This window comes from Cherax quadricarinatus, chromosome 6 (genome assembly GCF_038502225.1).
Source record: "Cherax quadricarinatus isolate ZL_2023a chromosome 6, ASM3850222v1, whole genome shotgun sequence".
NCBI lineage: Eukaryota > Metazoa > Arthropoda > Malacostraca > Decapoda > Parastacidae > Cherax > Cherax quadricarinatus.
In genome coordinates this window covers 6,911,487-6,935,037 of record NC_091297.1, presented here as the reverse complement: position 1 = coordinate 6,935,037, position 23,551 = coordinate 6,911,487, and the positions used below count along the sequence as shown (strand labels likewise).

At 39.7% G+C, this 23,551-nt stretch overlaps 1 protein-coding gene across 2 annotated transcripts in view; it reads left to right on the top strand.

Annotated features, from left to right (window-relative positions):
• Positions 1 to 794: 794 nt before the first annotated feature.
• LOC128692648 (zinc finger protein 271) overlaps positions 795 to 23,551 on the top strand; it is a 63,886-nt gene continuing 41,129 nt past the window's right edge. Inside the window, exons 1-4 of one of the 2 annotated variants that reach the window (XM_053781899.2) lie at positions 795 to 951; positions 2,716 to 2,872; positions 8,236 to 8,285; positions 14,033 to 14,415. In XM_053781899.2, coding sequence (XP_053637874.1) covers positions 2,814 to 2,872; positions 8,236 to 8,285; positions 14,033 to 14,415 — 492 coding nt within the window. In that variant the 5' untranslated portion in view covers positions 795 to 951; positions 2,716 to 2,813. Of the gene's footprint in view, positions 952 to 2,715; positions 2,873 to 8,235; positions 8,286 to 10,914; positions 11,070 to 14,032; positions 14,416 to 23,551 lie in introns of those variants that run through there. The other variant, XM_053781908.2, reaches the window with a different exon arrangement.

Below are 23,551 nucleotides of genomic sequence, written 5' to 3'. Positions count from 1 at the left end.
GGTGTGGGTCGCATCCTGGGGGACAATATTAACTTAAGTTGCCTGAAATGCTCTGCATAACCAGGGACTTTCTATATAGTATGTCATTGATGTCAGGTATGGTCTGTATAAGTTGTATCATGTACTTATAAAAATAAAGACTATTATTGTTGTTATTATTATTAGTATTATTATTATTATTCCGCAAAGTTGTCGCACATTTGAAATTCGCGCCAGACTGTGCAGAGTGCCATGACAAGGTGCGATAATTTGTCGCATTATATACCAGAACCACGAGACCATGAAGGTATAACTTGCAGGAAAATTCCTTGAAGTTACCGATAACAATCTCAAGATGCTTATGAAGCGAGTGAGGAAATCATACGTGCTAATTATATTGATTTATGAGGTGGGTGGCAGCGGGTGTTCTCGGGCGGCCGGGATGGCACCACCCGTTGCCAAGTGTACAAATCAATACAGAATATCCTGATATTGTCGCCATACATTAATTATGTCATAATACAATTAATGTCAATTAACATTAATTGTGTGCAGATCGTTTTATTATGCTCGCTATATTGCTATAAATCATTAACGTTAACTGTGGCTTCTCAATAAATAGAATAAACAAAAAAATTTTCATCTGGCATGGCGTCATGTATATAATGAGCCTCTATAACCGCTATATCAGTGGGATATTGTATACCGTGTTACTAAAACAAAAAGCAATGATGAAAATAAGTCGAAGTAAACTATTCACGCCACTAATGGATGGTTCTTCTATTATTTAATGTGTTATGAGTGAGGCTGAGTAGAGCTCATTTGACTCCATCTGTGTGAGTTTGTTTACATCGTGAGGAGAAGTGTTGCTGCCACTGTGAGTCTCTTGTTCCTGCCTCTCTCCAGCCTCTCTCACCTTCCTCCTTACTACCACAGCCCCTGAGAGCCCTGCAGGCTGAGACCAGCTGTCAGGTGAGTGCAGAAGAGTGTTCACTGTACAATTACTCTACCCTGAGGTACATTTGACCCAGCCTTTGTATCTGCCACTTGCGTAGACCTACGTTATTTAACCTTGAAAAATTATCTTTTTTTATTGCCGTAGCTCATATTACATATTAGTATACACGAAAAAACGTGCTTATGGGGTCCTTATATCTCAAATAAACCGTAAGAATTATAACAAGCGCTGGCTACATATATCTCTAATTTAACATTGTAACTTTTCTCATTTCACAGAATTATACTGTAACTGAAGTGTTCTTACAGTCTTTAATATATGTAATTTATTCCTCTTTTCGGTTATTATAGCTTTAATATATTGATACCATCTAAAACTAAACAATACCAAACTTCAAAGTTAAAATAAGAAAGGAAATTTACTTTGCATTTTTATATAAAGTTTGCAGTTCTTATGAAAATGCTGAATTTGGATGTAAAGTCATGATTCTAATAGGTACAAGTGTGAAGACACAGTATGCAAAAACCAACTTTTATTGGGGCTACATTTTGGTCAGCCGTGTGCAAAACATGACCCAGTGAAGGATTGTTCTGCATATGGGGGTCCAAGTCGGACCGAAACGTCGTCGTAAGCTTCTCTCTTTTATGTGCAGGTTATTTGTGTATTGTGTATATGGGGGTCATTATACCTGTTCAACATTGAATCCATCATATTTGTAGCCAGACAAATGTCTCATTTATAAATAGATAATGGACATCTTTGTTATTGAGTACATAGTGATATTGTTAGATTTTAGTAGTGGAAGACGGAGTAAAGCAACTGAAGTTGAATCATTTTTATAAAATTGCTCACAAGCAGTGTCCAGAGTATCTGGCTGCCAAATTTGTCAAGGTTGGGAACCAAAACCAGTATGGAGCCTTCAAGAGGAAACTAGACAAGTATCTTCACCAGGTGCCAGATCAACCAGGCTGTGATGGATATGTGGGGCCATGGGCCTCTAGCAGCAACAGCCTGATTGACCAGGCGAGCACCAGACGAGCCTGGCCCATGGCCGGGCTCAGAGAGTAGATATACTCTTGAAATTCTTCAAAGGTAATTCTTCAGAGGTATGATACTAAGGGAAGTGAACAGTTTTGTAGTACCTACAGTAGGTGGTCAGGCTTTAAACACCTTTTACTATATAGCAATAAAAGAATGAAATAGAGTGCCTGCACATGTCAGAGCTTGTCCTAGCATGATCCACTTCAGGAAGAGAGCTAAAATGTACCTAATGAATGAAGCTACAGAAAGGGAGGAAAGGGATTTCTTGTATAGTTAACATTAGTGTACCTGTTATTGTAAGCTGAACGTTTTTATGTAAATAATTCAGTTCACTTTATTCCTAGTGTCTCCTTTTACTGTAACTGATTTTCACAAAGTTCAGTTACTTAGCTGTTTTAATTTTTAAGGTTATAATTGTGACTAATTTTTACTGTACTTTATAGCTAAGCTTTAAATAAGTATTGAGTTATTACAAGGAGCCCATTGCTAATAAGTCACTTTTTGACTTTTTTGGGTTGTCCTAGGTGATTTACACATATTAAGCTATATATGATAATTGTACTTGTGTGTATCTGTAACTAAACAAATTTACTTAAGCCTCAATTTTAATGATGAATAAATTTATTTTCTTTTTATATTTCAGTAATACGGTGAAGATTTTTTACTTTTTGGTAAATACTGTAAAAATGGTGTCTGACTTTTCAGACATTAACAAATATTTTTTCTTTTGGTATCAGGAGAACACTCTGCCATTTCAAAATAACCATCATCAGTGAATTATTCTGCCAGCTAGTCGGCGACTTCAAAAAATATATCAACGGCTACTCAAAAATGTATGGGGTGTCAGGCGAAGTCATCGACTTATCAGATCGCCGACATCAGCAAGTTATCCAGGTGGCATGTTCAATGACTTGTTAAAGTATAACCAAGAGTTATCCAACAACATAATTTAGGTTTAGGTTAGGCTTGGTTAAGTTGTTAGATTCATACCTACTGATAGTTTTACTAAATTTGTATACTGGATGGGCAAACTATTCACTAGTAGAAAATTATTGTAGGCTTCTGACTGACTATTGGGTTTGAAGCATCAAAGAGATCATTTGCATTCATTTACAGATTTTTTTTTCCACCCCTCTTCAACCGCCCTAGAAATTCAAGTGATGCTATGTGATACTTGGGTTCAATCTTATGATCAGAGAACATGCAAGATCATCTTCTCTGGCAGTGTTGCTTGGTGACTTGCCATTTTTTTTTTTTTTTTTTTTTTTTTACACAGGGTTTGAAAAGGTTAAGGATCCCTAGCTTTATTGACAAGCTATTTACAGGTTAGGATTCCTAACTTTAATGGCAAGCTAAGAGCTGTTACCTACATCAGCTCATTTGAAAGCATTTTAATTGTTATGAGACATACAAGTAGGGAACAGGATGAAGTTGGAGCCATCTGTGGGCCAGCATTTTCATTTGATCAACTGACTTTATCTCGTTGACATCATTATGCTGTACGAATGTGTTCCATACTCAAGTCATCCTGGGTATGTATGATCTCAGATGGAGTGATGTTCTGGAGAAGGGTACAGCCAGAGTGAAGTTGCTGCTTTCTGCCCGTCTTGTGGCATAAAAGCTTGTTTCATGCTGTCCTCGAAGTGGATCCAAGTGTGGTATTTTGACAATATTGGCCTTGTACATAACAGTAAGGCCACCCACATCCCTCCTATGTTGAAGGCTCTGCTGAAATGACAGATCTATCCAAGATGGGTCCAGGTGAGAGATGAGACGTCTTGCTCTGTTCTCTACTCTGTCAAGCAGTCGCAGATGAGAGGGGGGGCAGGCAAACCAAGAAAGTGGAGCATACTCAAGGTGTGAGCGTACTTGTGCCTCGTACAGGATCTTGCAACCCCTACTGTCAAGCAGATGCGAGATACGGCGAAGTGCTGTAAGCGTCCTGGCTGCCTTGTTTGCAAGATTTACAACATGGTTCTTCATGGTTAGTTTGGAGTCAAATTTCACCCCAAGGATATCAACTTCTCCAGTTGCCAACACTCTCCCATTCATCCTTACTACTGCACCAGCATTACCATCATGGTGCCTAGAGACGATCATCATTTGCGTTTTCTCAGGTGCAAATGTTACTTGCCATCTATTTCCCCAAGCTGATATAGCTCTCAGCTGGTGATTGATGTAGCTTAGAGCAGCTGGCATTTCTTCTCTTGGATAAGTGAATGTCAGTGTACAGTCGTCTGCATATGCATGTGATTCTGGGATGAGATGAAGAAGGTCGTTGAAATAGACATTCCATAACAATGGACCCAGCACGCTTCCTTGTGGAACACTTGCCCCAATAGGATGTCTTGCTGATTCCGTTCCATTGAGAACTACACTTAGAGATCTACCATGAAGGTAATCACTGAGAAGACACAGCGTAGAGCCTGCAATTCCCAGTGCTTGAAGTTTTGCTAAGAGGCCCTGGTGCCACACCCGGTCGAAAGCGCCAGCAATGTCCAGTGCTACCACACAGCTGACTTTGGATTCATCCACTGACTGGTGCCACTTAGTGGAGAGGTTTAATAACAGATCAGCAGCAGAGTAACCTTTCCTGAAGCCATATTGACGATCACAAAGTAGTGAGTGGTAGTCAAAAAACTCTGTCATTTGTCTTGAGATTATTGTCTCAAGGATCTTACCAGTGATTGACAGGAGTGACACTGGTCTGTAGTTGCTGATTTCTGCTCTGCTCTTCTTTTTGTGAACAGGGACTACATTTGCCTCTTTCCATAGAGAGGGCCATTTACACTGTACTAGGCAGTGCTGAAAGATGCGAGTTAGAGGTGCTGCTAGCTGGTCTGCACATCTTCTCAACAATCTTCGGCTCAACTTGTCTGGGCCCACAGACTTTTCTTGGTGAAGCGATTTAAGAAGGTAATGCACCTCCTGCCTTATTGTCACCACTGACAGTTTTGATACAGTTCTTGCAGCTAGCCAAGGAGGGTCCCTTGCTGGATCAGGAACTTGCATTTTGGTAGCAAAGTGTTCAGCAAAGAGGTCCGCCTTCTCTTGACTACTAGTAGAGGTGGTCCCATCCTGTCGATTTAGAGGTGGAATAAGTTCATCAGGCAGATAACCTTGTCTGTCCTTGACCAGGGACCACCAGGTTTTGGAGCCTACCCTACCTGATGCCATTCTCAGGTCTTAATGTTACTACTTTAAATTTAGGATAGATATAATATCCCATCCCCCTTGTAACCCAAAATGTGCTTTCTCCAATTTCTTGACATGCTTGACCAGGTGTGGTTCCATACTGGTACCGCATACTCCAGTACGGGCCTGACATACAAGGTATATATGTATAAAGTCATAAATGACTCCTTACTTAGATCTCTAAGAGCTAGTCTTAGATTTGTCATTGTGCATTTTCTACAGCAGTTATTTGGTTGATTTGTGCCTCAGGTGATATGCTCAGTGTAATACTCACTCTAATGTTCTCCATGAGTGGGGTTTGCACCCTTTGCCCCTTGAGCCTGTACTGTCTGCAGGCTTCTTTGCCCTTTCCCAAGCTTCATAACTTTGTACTTGCTGTGGTTAAACCCCAGGACCCTCTTGTCAGACCAGACCTGCAGCCTGTGCAGATCTATTTGTTGCCTTTCCTGGTCCATGTCTGTTTGTATTCACCTCATTAGTTTACATCACCCATGAACACCGATACCCCTGACTGTCTCCCTTTCATCATGTCATTCACGTATACAAAATATAGAAGTGGCCCTAGTACTGATACTTCTGGAACCCCACTCAATACATGCACCCATTCTGACACCTCTTCATGGACCATCACTCATTTCCTTCCTGTCAAATATGCCTTGATCCATTGTAGTGCTTTCCCTGTTATTCCTGCCTGCTTCTCTAGGTTTTGACCCAATTTCTTGTGCAGCACTGTGTCAAAAGCCTTCCTACAATCCAAGAAAATCAATCTACCCATCCCTCTTTCCTTGAGTTACCTTGTCATAGAACTCGAGCAAGTTTGTGACACAGGGTTTACCATCTCTTAAGATGTGCTGGTTGTTATATATGAATCCATTACTAGATACTCCACCATTCTTCTCCTGATAATCTCCATAATCTTGCATACTACAGTAGTTCCCCCGTTTTGGCGGGGGATACGTTCCAAGACCTCCCGTGGATATCCAAAACTGCAGATAGTAGCAAATCCTATATATGTCATTTTTCATTTACATACATGCCTTTGATAAAGTTTAATTGATAAATTGCTCACAATAAGTCAAGAATTAGCTCTTTTTTCACCGATGGAAAGCCCTTCACAGCTTCTGTTAGGCTTTAAAGAACTGCCACTATCACTAGTTTTGTGCTTTGGGCCATTATTAAGCAAAATTAAGGGTTATTTTTTGGCTATGGTAAACTGGATAACTGAATCTGTGGATATGGGGCTTTTACTGTATACACGTCAGTGACATTGGTCTTTAGTTTAATGCTACCTGTGTGTTTGTGCTGCCTTTCATACCTCCAGCAGTTGTCCTGAGTTGCTGTTTTTTTTTTTTTTTTTTCTAGATAGACAGACATGTGCATACATGGAAAGTGCTTTTATTTAATAAGTGTATGAAAGAAGGGAAGGTACCTAGGGATTGGCAAAGAGCATGTATAGTTCCTTTGTATAAAGGCACCAGGGACAAAAGAGTTTAAGCATTATACGGGAAGGAAGGCGGGGTAGGGGTCGTCCTTGCAAAGGTTGGGGGGAGGAGGTAAAGGAGGTTTTGTGGGCGAGGGGCTTGGACTTCCAGCAAGTGTGCGTGAGCATGTTAGATAGTAGTGAATGGAGACAAATGATATTTGGAGCCTGACAGTCTGCTGGAGTGTGAGCAGGGTAATATTTAGTGAAGGGATTCAGGAAAACCGGTTGTTTTATATAGCTGGACTTGAGTCCTGGAAATGGGAAGTACAATGCCTGCACTTTAAAGGAGGGGTTTGGGATATTGGCAGTTTGGAGGGATATGTTGTGTATCTCTATATGTATATACTTCTAAACTGTTGTATTCTGAGCACCTCTGCAAAAACAGTGATTATGTGTGAGTGAGGTGAAAGTGTTCAATGATGATGAAAGTATTTTTCTTTTTGGGGATTTTCTTTCTTTTTGGGTCACCCTGCCTCGGTGGGAGACGGCCGACTTGTTAAAAAAAAAAAAAAGTCTGTTGAGTATACCTACCTGGTAAGGTGTACAGTAGTTATTGAAGTAATTAAGGATAAGACGGAGAGCATGATCACATATGAACAAGGAGGCTTTAGGAAGGGTAAAGGATGTGTAGACCATGTGTTTACATTGAAACATACAAGTGAACAGTATTTAGATAAGAGTAAAGACTATTTTGTGGCATTTATAGATGTGGAAAAGTCATATAACAGGGTGGATAGGGGCATATGTTGCAAATGTATGGAATAGGTGATAGGTTAATGAAACCACTTAAGAGCTTTTCAAGGATAGTGAGGTGCAGGTTAAGGTATGTAGGAGAGAGGCAGATTATTTTTCTCTAAAAGTAGGCCTTTGACAGGGATGTGCGACGTCACCATGGTTGTTTAATATATTTATAGATGGGCTTGTAAGAGAGGTGAATGCTGGGGTGTTGGGGAAAGTTGTGGGATTGCTAGATAAAGAATCTAACAAAGTGAGAGTTGTCACAGTTGCTTTTTACCGATAACACTACTTTTGGGAGATTTTGAAGGGAATTTCCTAAGGTTGGTGGATGAATTTGGGAGGGTATGTAAAAGAAGGAAATTAAAAGTGAACATTGGAATGAGCAAGGTGATGAGGGTAACAAAAAACTTTAGTTAATAAAAGATTGGATATCAGATTGGAAGGAGAGAGCATAGAGGAAATGAATGTTTTCAGATATTTGTGTGTGGACTTGTCAGAAGATGGGTCTATGAAAGACAAGGTGAATCATAGAATTGATGAGGGTGAAAAAAATTGGTTAATGGTGCGTTGAGAAATCTGTAATCCATAGAAGCAAAAAATGGGAATGTATAAGAATGTAGGGAATAAAGGAGACAGAGAGTGTCATCATCCCAGCTATGAATGATAATACACATTAATATTATATGCTTAACCAAATACTTGCACAGTGTAAATCAAAAAATTTCCTAAGGATTTTCTAGTATTTTCTAATAATATTTCAAGGATATTTCTAAGGATATGGCATTCATTCAGTCAAATTACTATTTCTTTAGTAATTCTACACGAGTTCTTCTTTCATCAGATGGCATGTACTAAAGCAGAGTGATTCATCACAGTGGTCAAGTATGGCAGGTAAGTTGAATTATATCACTTTTTTTCTGTTGCAGAATTTTTTTTATTAGATATTACAATAAGCATAAATAAGATGTGCACTTTTTTTTTTGTTAGTGAAGAAATGTTTTTCTACAGAAATGCCTTGTACATAGTTAACACTTGCTTCAATGGACTAGTGGGGGGGAGGGGGGAATGAGTAGCCAGTAATGATGATTGTGATTGAGATAATTTTTTCTTTTTAACTCTAATTGTAACAAGAACGTTCAATTCTGTAACCAATGGACTTTGTTCTTTTCCAATTTAATAAGTTGGCGGATTTTGTCTCGTATTTCCGATGTCTGTAAAATCAAATGTTTATTTTAAAAGCTAAAATGGTTGAAGGATATCTGAATAATAAATGCAACACATTGTAGATTCTTAACTGATTGGATGGTACCAACACCTTGATACATTGCTGCAAGTGGTGGTGGTTTATTGTGGCATTCTATTAATTTAAGCCCCTATAGGGAGGTGCCTCGATACTGGTGAGGAGCTTGTGTGAGCTTGGTAGAAAAGAATGAGTGGTGGCATGTGGTTTTTAATGATCTGACATGCTGTTGGAGTGTGAACACTGAAACATTTATGAATGGATTTGGGGAAACCAGTTAACCAAACTTGAGTCCTGGAGGTGGGAACTGCAGTGCCTGCAGTCTAAAGAAGGGATGGGGATGCAGTCAGAGTCATCTGAACTGTAATGTCAATGCACTTCTGGCAACACAGTGATTAAATGAGTGACATTGAAAGTATTTTCTTTGTTGGGTCACCTTGCCTTGGTGGAAGTAGTGTTAAAAAAAATATTTCTTATGAACATAGAGGAGTTACATAAAAGACTACAGCTCATTTGATTACATTTTTATACAGTTCTGTTTTCTTTCAACACACCAGCCATCTCCCACTGAGGCAGGGTAACCCAAAGAAGAAACAAAAGTTTTTCTTCTCTTTGCATTTAATAATTTATATACGACAAGGGGTTACTAGCCTTTTGCTCCTGTTATACAGTTACAATACAGGTTGGCCATCACTAATCCGGGAATCAGTTATCCGGTTCTGTCAGTAATTCAGCATTAATTTCGGCTAGCATAATTTCAGATTTCATTATACTGACTCATTTCATTACCGACTCAAATTTCATCATTATACTGACTCAGAAATTGTGCAGATGGTTGTAAATCCACAGCAGCAAGCCAGTGGAGGAGAAAGCAGTGATGAAAATGATAGGTTAATTAAGTGTATTCTAACCTAACCACTCTGTAATCCGGCAAACTCACTAATACGGCACACTCCAGGTCCCAGTGATGCCGGATTAGTGATGGCTGACCTGTATAAATGTTATTTCGTAAAACTGCATGTTAAAAAGAAAGCTTTTGTTATGCTTAGCCTTTCAAGCAAACTAATCCTAAAACTTACATATTACTTAACCCTTTGAGGGTCCGTCCTGTAGTTCTATGGCTTTGAAGCCAGGATCCAAGCCGTAGTTCTATGCCATGAGCTCAGCTCACTCAGATAAGCCATTTTTTTTTTTATTAAAACACTTTAATTAAAGCAGTGTTTTTTTATTAAAATAGTGACTGTGGTATATTTATGTATGCTTTTTAGGGTTCTATTCACAGTTTCTTGGTCTCAGTTGATAGAATGGAAGATATATTACAGAAATAGAGATAATTTTGATTAGGTTTAGTGGTGAAAATGGCTTGAAACTGAGCTCAAAGTAGCGGAAATGTTCAATTTTTGCCGATGTTCAAATGTAAATAAATGTCGTTATGCATCCAATACACGTCAACTGGTGGGTCTAATGCACCGATATTATTTATACAATTATTACAATATTGCATAACAGTAAATCTTCTATTTTTTGGTATGAATAAAAATTCATTATATGGATAAAAAATCAAAGTTGAACTCATTTGTAAAGCCTGAAAACATAATGTTATTTTAGTGCCAGGAATGCCTGGATTGTTTATTCTGGACCCTATTTTGAAATTTGAATATTTTGAACTTTTTGTGAAATTGGCCAAATTACCGAATTCCAGTCACTATTGGGTAGTTGAAATAGTTGAGTGGGTGATTTCTTGTGCTCAGCGATAAAATAGAAGTAATACTAGTGAAATAGTTCAGACTTTGGTCGACTGGAATAATGTAATCGGCCTAAAATGGGATTCAAAGTGGGGAAAATCGCAGATGCGTGAATGTCACTGACCTAGCAAAATTCACGAGAGCGTAATTTCGTCGGTTTTCCATCAGATTTCATACTTTTTGTTTTATTACCTTCAGAAAAATATTCTTTACCATTTCATAAGACAAAATAACAAAAAAAAAAACTTTTGAAAATTCTTGAATCCTGTGGACAAGTTTCACATCGGGGGTCTGGACCCTGAAAGGGTTAATTCTAGTTGTAGCATATAATTTCAGACATTAATTTACAATGAATTTATATCAGATTGTTGATGTGCATTTTATGGAGTGGTAGAATTATATTGGTGACTGGTAGAATTATAAGCCTGAATATTTACAGGCATTTACTTAGGATATAATCTTAAGTAAAATGTAATAAAGTTTTTAACAATATTATTAAAGTTGTTGGTACATAAGAAACTTTTGGCATTTTCAGGCAGTGAGTTCCATATTTTTGGACCTTTTATTTGCATGGAGTTTCTGAAAAGGTCGAGTCATGTGGTACAGTGTATCAGAGATATACTTGTTCCTTGTATTGTGTCCATGTGTTCTGTTGCAACTCTCCAAAAGGAGTTTAATCTCTGGCTTAAGGTTTGTACTGGGTGCTCTTATACCTAGCATTCACAGTAGTAAGTGCAACAGTAGTATGTATGTTAAACAAATTTAAACTTTTTGAAAAGAGAATGTGTGTGCTGCCTTGATTCTGAATGATTATTGACAGAGCAGATTTTTGCTCTTTGAATAATCCAGGTTTTTGGTGTTTTACTGTTGTTGATCCATATGCACAAACACCATAGGTGAGGTAAGGATAGATTTCTGAGCAGTATTCATTTCCCTGGTATTATAGGACTTCATTGGTTTAGCACTGCTCCCTGATTAAAAATATAAATGTTGATTTAGCCCCCTTTGGTTATAATTAAAGGCTGCTTCTCTGTGGATATGTATGAGCTATCTACCCACAGAATGAACAGTTATTTCTTGGGCAAATTGTTATTTTTGGAGAGATTAAAGGAAATAATACTTTCTATTGCTCAAGTGACATATCAGAACCAACTAACACATGATATTGAGGCCTTGTTAATCATAGGTAAAAAACAGAGACTGGTGGCAGTGAGAGGTTAAATTATATTAAGTAATTTTAGGTTGGGATAAGTAGGTTCTGTTAGGTTACACTTCTTATCGTTTGTACAGGTCCACATTCCTCTATCCAAAATTCTGAAAGTCGAAAGTTCCGAAAACCGAAGTTTTTTCGTGAGTGTGGAGCATCAGTCACTGACAACCAGGATAGCAGGCATCAGTTGTGTCTCAGCACTTGTAGTGTTCACACATGCATCTGCTGTTTGCTGATATTTTGTTTTTGCTTTTTAGTTTGTGACTGTGTTTAAGAAAGAGAAAAACAAGCTGTAAACTTGAAAGAGACACTTCCTATACAGACAAAGGTAAAGAATCACAAAGCTGCTGAGAGGGGCCAATATATCTGAAATACGAAGGGAGGCATTGATCAGAGAAATAGCAAATATCGAATTTAAGCAAAATGAATCTTACAGGAGACAAGAATCTCAGGAAGAACTAAAAGTCATAAAGGAAATTGAAAAACAAAACAAAAAAAACAAAATACTTCTCTCATGGCAAATATAAGGGTAAAACAACATCCAGTATTGGGCCCCTGTTTAAGCGACATGGGACCTACACAGGTGACAGCAAAGAAATAAGTGAGATACTAAAGTCCCAAAACGACTCGGTGTTCAGCGAGCCGTTACCCAGACTAAGGGTCAAAAATCTAAATAAATTCTTTATGAACGAGACCCAAAATTTGGTAATCTCAAAAATCTCTGATATTATCCTAACACCACAAGACTCTCAAAAGGCAATAAATGACATGCCCATGCACTCTTCATTAGTTCCAGACTCGTGGAACTCTGTGTTCATCAAGAACTGCAAGAAGCCCCTGTCACATGCCTTCAGCATTCTATGGAGAGGAAGGGTTCTAAGAAGCAAAATTGCCAACCATCTAGATACCCATCAGTTACCCAACCCAGGGCAACACAAGTTTAGAGCAGGTCGCTCCTGCCTGCTCCAGCTACTGGACTATTATGACAAGGTCCTGGATGCTATAGAAGATAAACAAAATGCAGATGTAGTATACTCAGACTTAGCAAAAGCCTTTGACAGGTGCGACTATGGTGTAATAGCACACAAAATGCGTGATAAATGAATAATAGGAAAAGTTGGTAGATGGATCTATAACTTCCTAACAAATAGAACACAGAGTTATAGTAAACATAGTAACGTCTAGAAGCAGCTACGGTAAAAAGCTCTGTTCCACAAGGCACAGTACTTGCTCCCATCCTATTCCTCATCTTCATATCTGACATAGACAGAGATGTAAGCCATAGCTCCATGTCTTCCTTTGCGGATGACACCTGAATTGCCATGACAGTGTCCTCCATCGAAGACACCTCAAGACTCCAAGCGGACATCAACCAAATCTTCAAGTGGGCCACTCAAAATATAAAGTTCAATGAAGAGAAATTCCAACTACTCAGATATGGAAAACTTGAGGAAATTAAAACTTTATCAGGGTGTACAACAGATTCTAACCATACAGTAGAGCAGGGAAGTACTGTGAAAGGCCTGGGAGTCATAATGTCAGAGGATCTCGCCTTCAAGGACCACAACAGTGCATCTACCTCATCTTCTAGAAAATGATAGGATGGATAATGAGAACCTTCAAAACTAGGGATGCCAAGCCCATTATGATTCTCTTCAAATCACTTGTTCTCTCTAGGCTGGAATACTACTGTACATTAACTGCCCCCTTCAGGGTAGGCAAAATTGCTGACCTGGAGTGTGTACAAAGAACTTTCACAGCACACACAAGTACAATAAAGCACCTAAATTACTGGGAATGGTTGAAGTCCTTTGATTTGTATTCCCTGGAATGCAGGCAAGAAAGATGTATGATAATTACACATGGAAAATCCTAGAGGGATTAGTACCAAACTTCCATATGAAAATCACTCCCTATGAAAGCAAAAGACTCGGCAGGAGATGCAACATTCCCCCAATGAAAAGCAGGGGTGCCGTGAGTATACCGAGAGACAACACAATAAGTGCCAGGGGCCCAAGACTGTTCAACTGCCTCCCAGCATACATAAGGGGGATTACCAACAGACCCCTGGCTGTCTTCAAGAAGGCATTGGACAGGCACTTAAAGCCAGTACCTGACCAGCTGAGCTCTTGTTCAAACATCAGTTTGCGTGTGACCAGCATTAACAGCTTGGTTGATCAAACTCTGATCCACCACGAGGCCTGGTCTCAGACCAGGCCATGGGGGCATTGACCCCCGGAACCCCCTCCAGGTATACTCCAGGGACACATCTTTAGGTAGCATTTTGAAAGCATTTGAGGTATGGTTAGTCTTATTGTTTCAATTGAAAGAATAGATTCAGGAAAGTTACAATGTCTATTCTTTCCTGTTTTCTTCCACATTTATTCTTTTAATTTATTATTTCTGTTGTAAAATTGTTTGTAATTAAGAACCTTGCTTCTAGGGGAGGGAACTCATCCTGCAGTCTTTGAATTGGGTGCTGCAGCTCCTCCATTAAACCTCTGCACCTCAGTGCTGACAGACTCTCAAGGTATAATGCAGATTGGTCTAGATACTAAAGACAGCAGTGACCCCATTGCCCAACAGGGAAGAATGGATCAGGTGACCACAGAGGACATGAACCATGTGACCATTCCTGATGGGCTAATACAACATGATGTGGCTGGAACAATGGTGGCACAAATTGTGGATAATGGCATGAGTCAGATAGTTAGTGGAGGAATCGGTCAGATAGTGGACCGGGACTTGACATCTGTGGGAGGAGTGATGCAACAAATTTCCAATGGTGTTAATGTCATCAAGAAGGAAGAGGAGTTTGAAAATGAAGTAAGTCTTCAGTTTTTGTGTTTATTATAATTCTTCTTTCTTAGTAGCATTTGATTTGTAAATAATGAATTTATAACATCTTGTAGGAGTGAGGAAGAGCCAGTTGTGAGTGTGGGGAAGATGCGTGAGGCAGTAGGTAGAATGAAAGGGGATAAAGCAGCTTGGATTGATGGGATAAAGACAGAAATGTTAAAAGCAGGTTGGGATATAGTTTTGGAGTGATGGGTGCTTTTATTTAAAACATGTATAGAAGAGGGTAAGGTACCTAGGGATTGGCAGAGAGCATGCATAGTTCCTTTGTAGAAAGGCAAAGAGGACAAAAGAGTGTAAAAATTATCCATGGAGGCAACAACACACTTATATGGGCGTGAAGCATGGGTTGTGAATGCTGCAGCGAGAAAGAGGCTGGAGGCAGTGGAGATGTCATGTCTAAGGGCAGTGTGTGGTGTAAATATTATGCAGAGAATTTGTAGTGTGGAAATTAGGAGGAGGTGTGGAGTTACTAAAACTATTATTCAGAGGGCTGAAGAAGGGTTATTGAGGTTATTTAGAGAGGATGGAGCAAAATAGGTTGACTTGGAAGGTGTATAAATCTGTAGTGGAGAGGAGGAGGGGTAGGAGTCATCCTAGGAAAGGATGGAGGGAGGAGATATAAGAGGTTTAGTGTGCAAGGGGCCTGCACATGCAGCAGGCATGCGTGAGCATGTTAAATAGGAGTAATGTAGATGAATAGTTTTTGGGACATGATGAGCTGTTGGAGAGTGAGCAGGGTAATATTTTGTGAAGGGATTCAGGGAAACCAGTTACCCCGGCTTGAGTCCTGGTGACGGGAAGTACAATGCCTGCACTTTAAAGGAGAGGTTTGGGATATTGGGTCTTTGGAGTGATTTGTAAACTGTCATATCTGGGTACCTCTGCAGAGACAGTGATATTGTGTAAATGTTGGTAAAAGTGTGTTTTTTTTTTGGGGGGGCGGGGGGCTGGCATGTTTAAAAAATAAAAAGCTTGTTGAGCATACCTGGTAAAGTATATGGTAGAGTTGTTATGGAAAGAATTAAGAGTAAGATGGAGAGCAGGATCGCAGATGAACAGGGAGGCTTTAGGGTCAGGGGTTGTAGACAAGTGTTTACAGTGAAACATATAGGTTAACAGTATTTATGTAAGAGTTTTAACGCTTCTTTTTTATAATAATAATAATAATATACGTAGTAGGTTGGTAGACAGCAACTGCCCAGGGAGGTACTACCATCCTGCCAAGTGAGTGTAAACTGAAAGCCTGTAATTGTTTTACATGATGGTAGGATTGCTGCTGTCTTTTTTTCTGTCTCTTAAACATGCATGATTTCAGGTACGTCTTGCTACTTCTACTTACACTTAGGTCACACTACACATACATGTACAAGCATATACATACACACCCCTCTGGGTTTTCTTCTATTTTCTTTTTAGTTCTTGTTCTTGTTTATTTCCTCTTATCTCCATGGGGAAGTGGAACAGAATTCTTCCTCCGTAAGTCATGCGTGTTGTAAGAGACAACTAAAATGCCGGAAGCAAGGGGCTAGTAACCCCTTCTCCTGTATATATTACTAAATGTAAAAGGAGAAACTTTCGTTTTTCCTTTTGGGCCACCCCGCCTCGGTGGGATATGGCCGGTGTGTTGAAAGAAAGAATAATGGTGGCCTGGTGGCTAACGCTCTCGCTTCACACGGTGAGGCCTGGGTTCAATTCCCAGCCAGAGTAGAAACATTGGGCGTGTTTCTTTCCAACTGTTGTCTATGTTCCCCATCAGTAAAATGGGTACCTGGGTGTTAGTTGACTGGTGTGGGTCGCATCCTGGGACACTGACCTAATTTGCCCGACATGCGGAGCATAACAAGGGGCTTTCTATATAGTAGTATGTCATTGTTGTCAGCTAGGCCTGTATACCTTGTACATTTTTTTCTTTTTTTTTTTCTCTCTCAACAAGTCGGCCGTCTCCCACCGAGGCAGGGTGACCCAAAAAAGAAAGAAAATCCCCAAAAAGAAAATACTTTCATCATTCAACACTTTCACCACACTCGCACATTATCACTGTTTTTGCAGAGGTGCTCAGAATACAACAGTCTAGAAGCATACACATATAAAGATACACAAGATATCCCTCCAAACTGCCAATATCCCAAACCCCTCCTTCAAAGTGCAGGCACTGTACTTCCCATTTCCAGGGCTCAAGTCCGACTATATGAAAATAACCGGTTTCCCTGAATCCCTTCACTAAATATTACCCTGCTCACACTCCAACAGATCGTCAGGTCCCAAGTACCATTCGTCTCCATTCACTCCTATCTAACACGCTCACGCACGCTTGCTGGAAGTCCAAGCTCCTTGCCCACAAAACCTCCTTTACCCCCTCTCTCCAACCCTTTCGAGGACGACCCCTACTCCGCCTTCCTTCCCCTATAGATTTATATGCTTTCCATGTCATTCTACTTTGATCCATTCTCTCTAAATGACCAAACCACCTCAACAACCCCTCTTCTGCCCTCTGACTAATACTTTTATTAACTCCACACCTTTTCCTAATTTCCACACTCCGAATTTTCTGCATAATATTTACACCACACATTGCCCTTAAACAGGACATCTCCACTGCCTCCAACCGTCTCCTCGCTGCTGCATTTACCACCCAAGCTTCACACCCATATAAGAGTGTTGGTACTACTATACTTTCATACATTCCCTTCTTTGCCTCCATAGATAACATTTTTTGACTCCACATATACCTCAACGCACCACTCACCTTTTTTCCCTCATCAATTCTATGATTAACCTCATCCTTCATAAATCCATCCGCCGACACGTCAACTCCCAAGTATCTGAAAACATTCACTTCTTCCATACTCCTCCTCCCCAATTTGATATCCAATTTTTCTTTATCTAAATCATTTGACACCCTCATCACCTTACTCTTTTCTATGTTCACTTTCAACTTTCTACCTTTACACACATTCCCAAACTCATCCACTAACCTTTGCAATTTTTCTTTAGAATCTCCCATAAGCACAGTATCATCAGCAAAAAGTAACTGTGTCAATTCCCATTTTGAATTTGATTCCCCAAAATTTAATCCCACCCCTCTCCCGAACACCCTAGCATTTACTTCCTTTACAACCCCATCTATAAATATATTAAACAACCATGGTGACATTACACATCCCTGTCTAAGACCTACTTTTACCGGGAAGTAGTCTCCCTCTCTTCTACACACCCTAACCTGAGCCTCACTATCCTCATAAAAACTCTTTGCAGCATTTAATAACTTACCACCTATTCCATATACTTGCAACATCTGCCACATTGCTCCTCTATCCACTCTATCATTTGCCTTTTCTAAATCCATAAATGCAATAAAAACTTCCCTACCTTTATCTAAATACTGTTCACATATATGCTTCAATGTAAACACTTGATCTACACATCCCCTACCCACTCTGAAACCTCCTTGCTCATCCGCAATCCTACATTCTGTCTTACCTCTAATTCTTTCAATTATAACCCTACCGTACACCTTTCCTTGTATACTCAGTAAGCTTATTCCTCTATAATTTTTACAGTCTCTTTTGTCCCCTTTCCCTTTATATAAAGGGACTATACATGCTCTCCGCCAATCCCTAGGTACCTTCCCCTCTTTCATACATTTATTAAACAAAAGTACCAACCACTCCAACACTATATCCCCCCCTGCTTTTAACATTTCTGTCATGATCCCATCAGTTCCAGTTGCTTTAACCCCTTTCATTTTACGTAATGCCTCACGTACCTCCCCCACACTTACATTCTGCTCTTCTTCACTCCTAAAAGATGGTATACCTCCCTGACCAGTGCATGTAATTACTGCCTCTGTTTCTTCCTTAACATTTAAAAGTTCCTCAACATATTCTCGCCATCTACCTAATACCTCCCTCTCCCCATCTACTAACTCCCCTACTCTGTTTTTAACTGACAAATCCATACTTTCCCTAGGCTTTCTTAACTTGTTTAACTCACTCCAAAATTTTTTCTTATTTTCATTAAAATTTCTTGACAGTGCCTCTCCCACTCTATCATCTGCTCTCCTTTTGCACTCTCTCTCACCACTCTCTTTACCTTTCTTTTACTCTCCATATACTCTGCTCTTCTTATAACACTCCTGCTTTGTAAAAGCCTCTCATAAGCTACCTTTTTCTCTTTTATCACACCCTTTACTTCATCATTCCACCAATCACTCCTCTTTCCTCCTGCCCCCACCCTCCTATAACCACAAACTTCTGCCCCACATTCTAATACTGCATTTTTAAAACTACTCCAACCCTCTTCAACCCCCCCACTACTCATCTTTGCACTAGCCCACCTTTCTGCCAATAGTCGCTTATATCTCACCCGAACTTTCTCCTCCCTTAGTTTATACACTTTCACCTCCCTCTTACTTGTTGTTGCCACCTTCCTCTTTTCCCATCTACCTCTTACTCTAACTGTACATGTACATGTACTTGTAGTAAATAAAGATATTATTATTATTATTTTTTTTTTTTTTTTTTTTTTTTTTTTTTCCAACAAGTCGGCCGTCTCCCACCGAGGCAGGGTGACCCAAAAAAGAAAGAAAATCCCCAAAAAGAAAATACTTTCATCATCATTCAACACTTTCACCACACTCGCACATTATCACTGTTTTTGCAGAGGTGCTCAGAATACAACAGTCTAGAAGCATACACATATAAAGATACACAACATATCCCTCCAAACTGCCAATATCCCAAACCCCTCCTTTAAAGTGCAGGCATTGTACTTCCCATTTCCAGGACTCAAGTCCGACTATATGAAAATATTATTATTAACAATAATAATAATATAGGTACTAGGTTGGTAGACAGCAACCACCCAGGGAGGTACTACCGTACTGCCAAGCGAGTGTAAAACGAAAGCTTGTAATTGTTTTACATGATGGTAGGATTGCTGGTGTCTTTTTTCTGTCTCTTAAACATGCAAGATTTCAGGTACGTCTTGCTACTTCTACCTACACTTAGGCCACACTACACATATATGTACAATCATATATATACACACCCCTCTGGGTTTTCTTCTATTTTCTTTCTAGTTCTTGTTCTTGTTTATTTCCTCTTATCTCAATGGGGCAGTGGAACAGAATTCTTCCTCCGTAAGTCATGCGTGTTGTAAGAAGCGACTAAAATGCTGGGAGCAAGGGCCTAGTAACCCCTTCTCTGTATAAATTACTAAATTTAAAAAGAGAAACTTTCGTTTTTCATTTTGGGCCACCCTGCCTTGGTGGGATACGGCCGGTTTGTTGAAAAGAAAAAAATAATAATAATTTAGATAAGTTTAAGGAGATTTTTGTTGCATTTATGGTTTTGGAAAAGGCATATGATAGGGGGCAATGTGGCAGATGTTGCAAATATATGGAATAGGAGGAAGGTTGCTGAAAGCAATGAAGAGTTTTTACATGGATAATGAGGCTCAGGTTAGACTATGTAGGAGAGAGGGAGATTATTTCCCAGTAAAAGTAGGCCTTAGAAAAGCATGTGTGATTTCACCATGGTTGTTCAGTGTATTTATAGATGGAGTTCTAAGAGAGGTGAATGCTCGAGCGTTGGCAAGAGGTGTGGGACTAAAAGATAAAGAATCAACACAAACTTCTGCAACCCTATATACCAACCAGCCTCTGCAACTTCTGAAGAGAAGTTGCAGAGGTTGGTGGACGAGTTTGGTAGGGTATGTAAAAGAAAGAAATTAAAAGTGAATATAGGAAAGAGTAAGGTAATGAGGATAAAAAATTTAGTTAATGAAAGATTGGATGTCAGATTGGAGGGAGGAAGTATGAAGGAAGTGAATGTATTCAGATATTTGAGAGCGAACTTGTCAGCAAATGGGTCTATGAAAGATGAGGTGAATCAGAGAATTGATGAGGAGGAAAAGGCAAGTGGTACAATGAGGAGTCTGTGGAGACAAAGAATGTTATCCATGAAGCAAAGAGGGGAATGTATGAGAGTATAGTGGTACCAACACTTATATGGGTGTGAAGCATGAGTGGTGAATGTTGAAACAAGAAGTCGGGAAGCAGTGAAGATATCATGTCTGAGGGCAATGTGCGGTGTGAATATGATGCAGAGAATCTCTATTTTAGAAATTAGGAGGATGTACTGGGCTACTAAAAGTATTATCCAGAGGGATGAGGAGGGGTTGTTGAAGTGGTCCAGACATTTAGTGTTGAGAAATGGTTTACCAGCTATGTTTAAAGATAGGGAAAACTTAGCTTAGAAAGACAGCTCATCGCCTGCACAGCTGCCCCTGCAGACGAGGTCTAGAGAAGCTGTATCATGCATTTCACAGCGGACTGTAAAAGATTATATTACTTTTTTTTTTTTTTTTTTTTTTTTTTTTTTTTTTTTTTTTTCTCTCTCTCTCTCTCTCTCCAACAAGTTGGTCGTCTCCCACCGAGGCAGGGTGACCCAAAAAAGAAAGAAAATCCCCAAAAAGAAAATACTTTCATCATCATTCAACACTTTCACCACACTCACACATTATCACTGCTTTTGCAGAGGTGCTCAGAATACAACAGTTTAGAAGCATATACGTATAAAGATACACAACATATCCCTCCAAACTGCCAATATCCCAAACCCCTCCTTCAAAGTGCAGGCACTGTACTTCCCATTTCCAGGACTCAAGTCCGACTATAAGAAAATAACCGGTTTCCCTGAATCCCTTCACTAAATATTACCCTGCTCACACTCCAACAGATCGTCAGGTCCCAAGTATCATTCGTCTCCATTCACTCCTATCTAATACGCTCATGCACGCTTGCTGGAAGTCCAAGCCCCTCGCCCACAAAACCTCCTTTACCCCCTCTTTCCAACCCTTTCGAGGACGACCCCTACCCCTCTTTCCTTCCCCTATAGATTTATATGCTTTCCATGTCATTCTACTTTGATCCATTCTCTTTAAATGACCAAACCACCTCAATAACCCCTCTTCTGCCCTTTGACTAATGCTTCTATTAACTCCACACCTTTTCCTAATTTCCACACTCCGAATTTTCTGCATAATATTTACACCACACATTGCCCTTAGACAGGACATCTCCACTGCCTCCAACCGTCTCCTCGCTGCTGCATTTACCACCCAAGCTTCACATCCATATAAGAGTGTTGGTACTACTATACTTTCATACATTCCCTTCTTTGCCTCCATAGATAACGTTTTTTGACTCCACATATACCTCAACGCACCACTCACCTTTTTTCCCTCATCAATTCTATGATTAACCTCATCCTTCATAAATCCATCCGCCGACACGTCAACTCCCAAGTATCTGAAAACATTCACTTCTTCCATACTCCTCCTCCCCAATTTGATATCCAATTTTTCTTTATCTAAATCATTTGATACCCTCATCACCTTACTCTTTTCTATGTTCACTTTCAACTTTCTACCTTTACACACATTCTCAAATTCATCCACTAACCTTTGCAATTTTTCTTTAGAATCTTCCATAAGCACAGTATCATCAGCAAAAAGTAACTGTGTCAATTCCCATTTTGAATTTGATTCCCCATAATTTAATCCCACCCCTCTCCCGAACACCCTAGCATTTACTTCTTTTACAACCCCATCCATAAATATATTAAACAACCATGGTGACATTACACATCCCTGTCTAAGACCTATTTTTACCGGGAAGTATTCTCCCTCTCTTCTACACACCCTAACCTGAGCCTCACTATCCTCATAAAAGCTCTTACAGCATTTAGTAACTTACCACCTATTCCATAAACTTGCAACATTTGCCACATTGCTCCTCTATCCACTCTTATCATATGCCTTTTCTAAATCCATAAATGCAATAAAAACTTCCCTACCTTTATCTAAATACTGTTCACATATATGCTTCAATGTAAACACTTGATCTACACATCCCCTACCCACTCTGAAGCCTCCTTGCTCATCCGCAATTCTACATTCTGTCTTACCTCTAATTCTTTCAATTATAACTCTACCGTATACTTTTCCTGGTATACTCAGTAAACTTATTCCTCTATAATTTTTACAATCTCTTTTGTCCCCTTTCCCTTTATATAAAGGGACTATACATGCTCTCCGCCAATCCCTAGGTACCTTCCCCTCTTTCATACATTTATTAAACAAAAGTACCAACCACTCCAACACTATATCCCCCCCTGCTTTTAACATTTCTGTCATGATCCCATCAGTTCCAGCTGCTTTACCCCCTTTCATTCTATGTAATGCCTCACGTACCTCCACCACACTTACATTCTGCTCTTCTTCACTCCTAAAAGATGGTATACCTCCCTGGCCAGTGCATGAAATTACCGCCTCCCTTTCTTCCTCAACATTTGAAAGTTCCTCAAAATATTCTCGCCATCTACCTAATACCTCCCTCTCCCCATCTACTAACTCCCCTACTCTGTTTTTAACGGACAAATCCATACTTTCCCTAGGCTCTCTTAACTTGTTTAACTCACTCCAAAATTTTTTCTTATTTTCATTAAAATTTCTTGACAGTGCCTCTCCCACTCTTTCATCTGCTCTCCTTTTGCACTCTCTCACCACTCTCTTCACCTTTCTTTTACTCTCCATATACTCTACTCTTCTTATAACACTTCTGCTTTGTAAAAACCTCTCGTAAGCTACCTTTTTCTCTTTTATCACACCGTTATGTATGATAAATTACCCCTAGGGAGTATTATGTCAGCATATTTCATTCACTGATGGCTGACGTACGTACTTGTGTGGACTCAAAAGTCCGCACCTCACTGCCGACTATAGGTTGATTACAAACTCCTTGCGACACAAGAACTGCGCAGTCCCCCGTTCTACAAGAAACTCGTAACCTACCTTGCTCTTGTAGCGTGAGCTATGGTGTTCTTCACACCCTCGACAGGTATCGGTGACTTGATAGAAGCTGAAGTGTCCTTGGATGTCCACGTCTTCCATAGTCTAGGAATACGCACACTGGTACACTATGTTCCACAAGATTTGTCTTTATTGTTCACAATTTATCGCTGAAGAAGCTGATCACACTTCTCTGTAAGTGTTTATTGTGTTTTGTGAGACACTTTGTTCACACTAACACACGGATCAG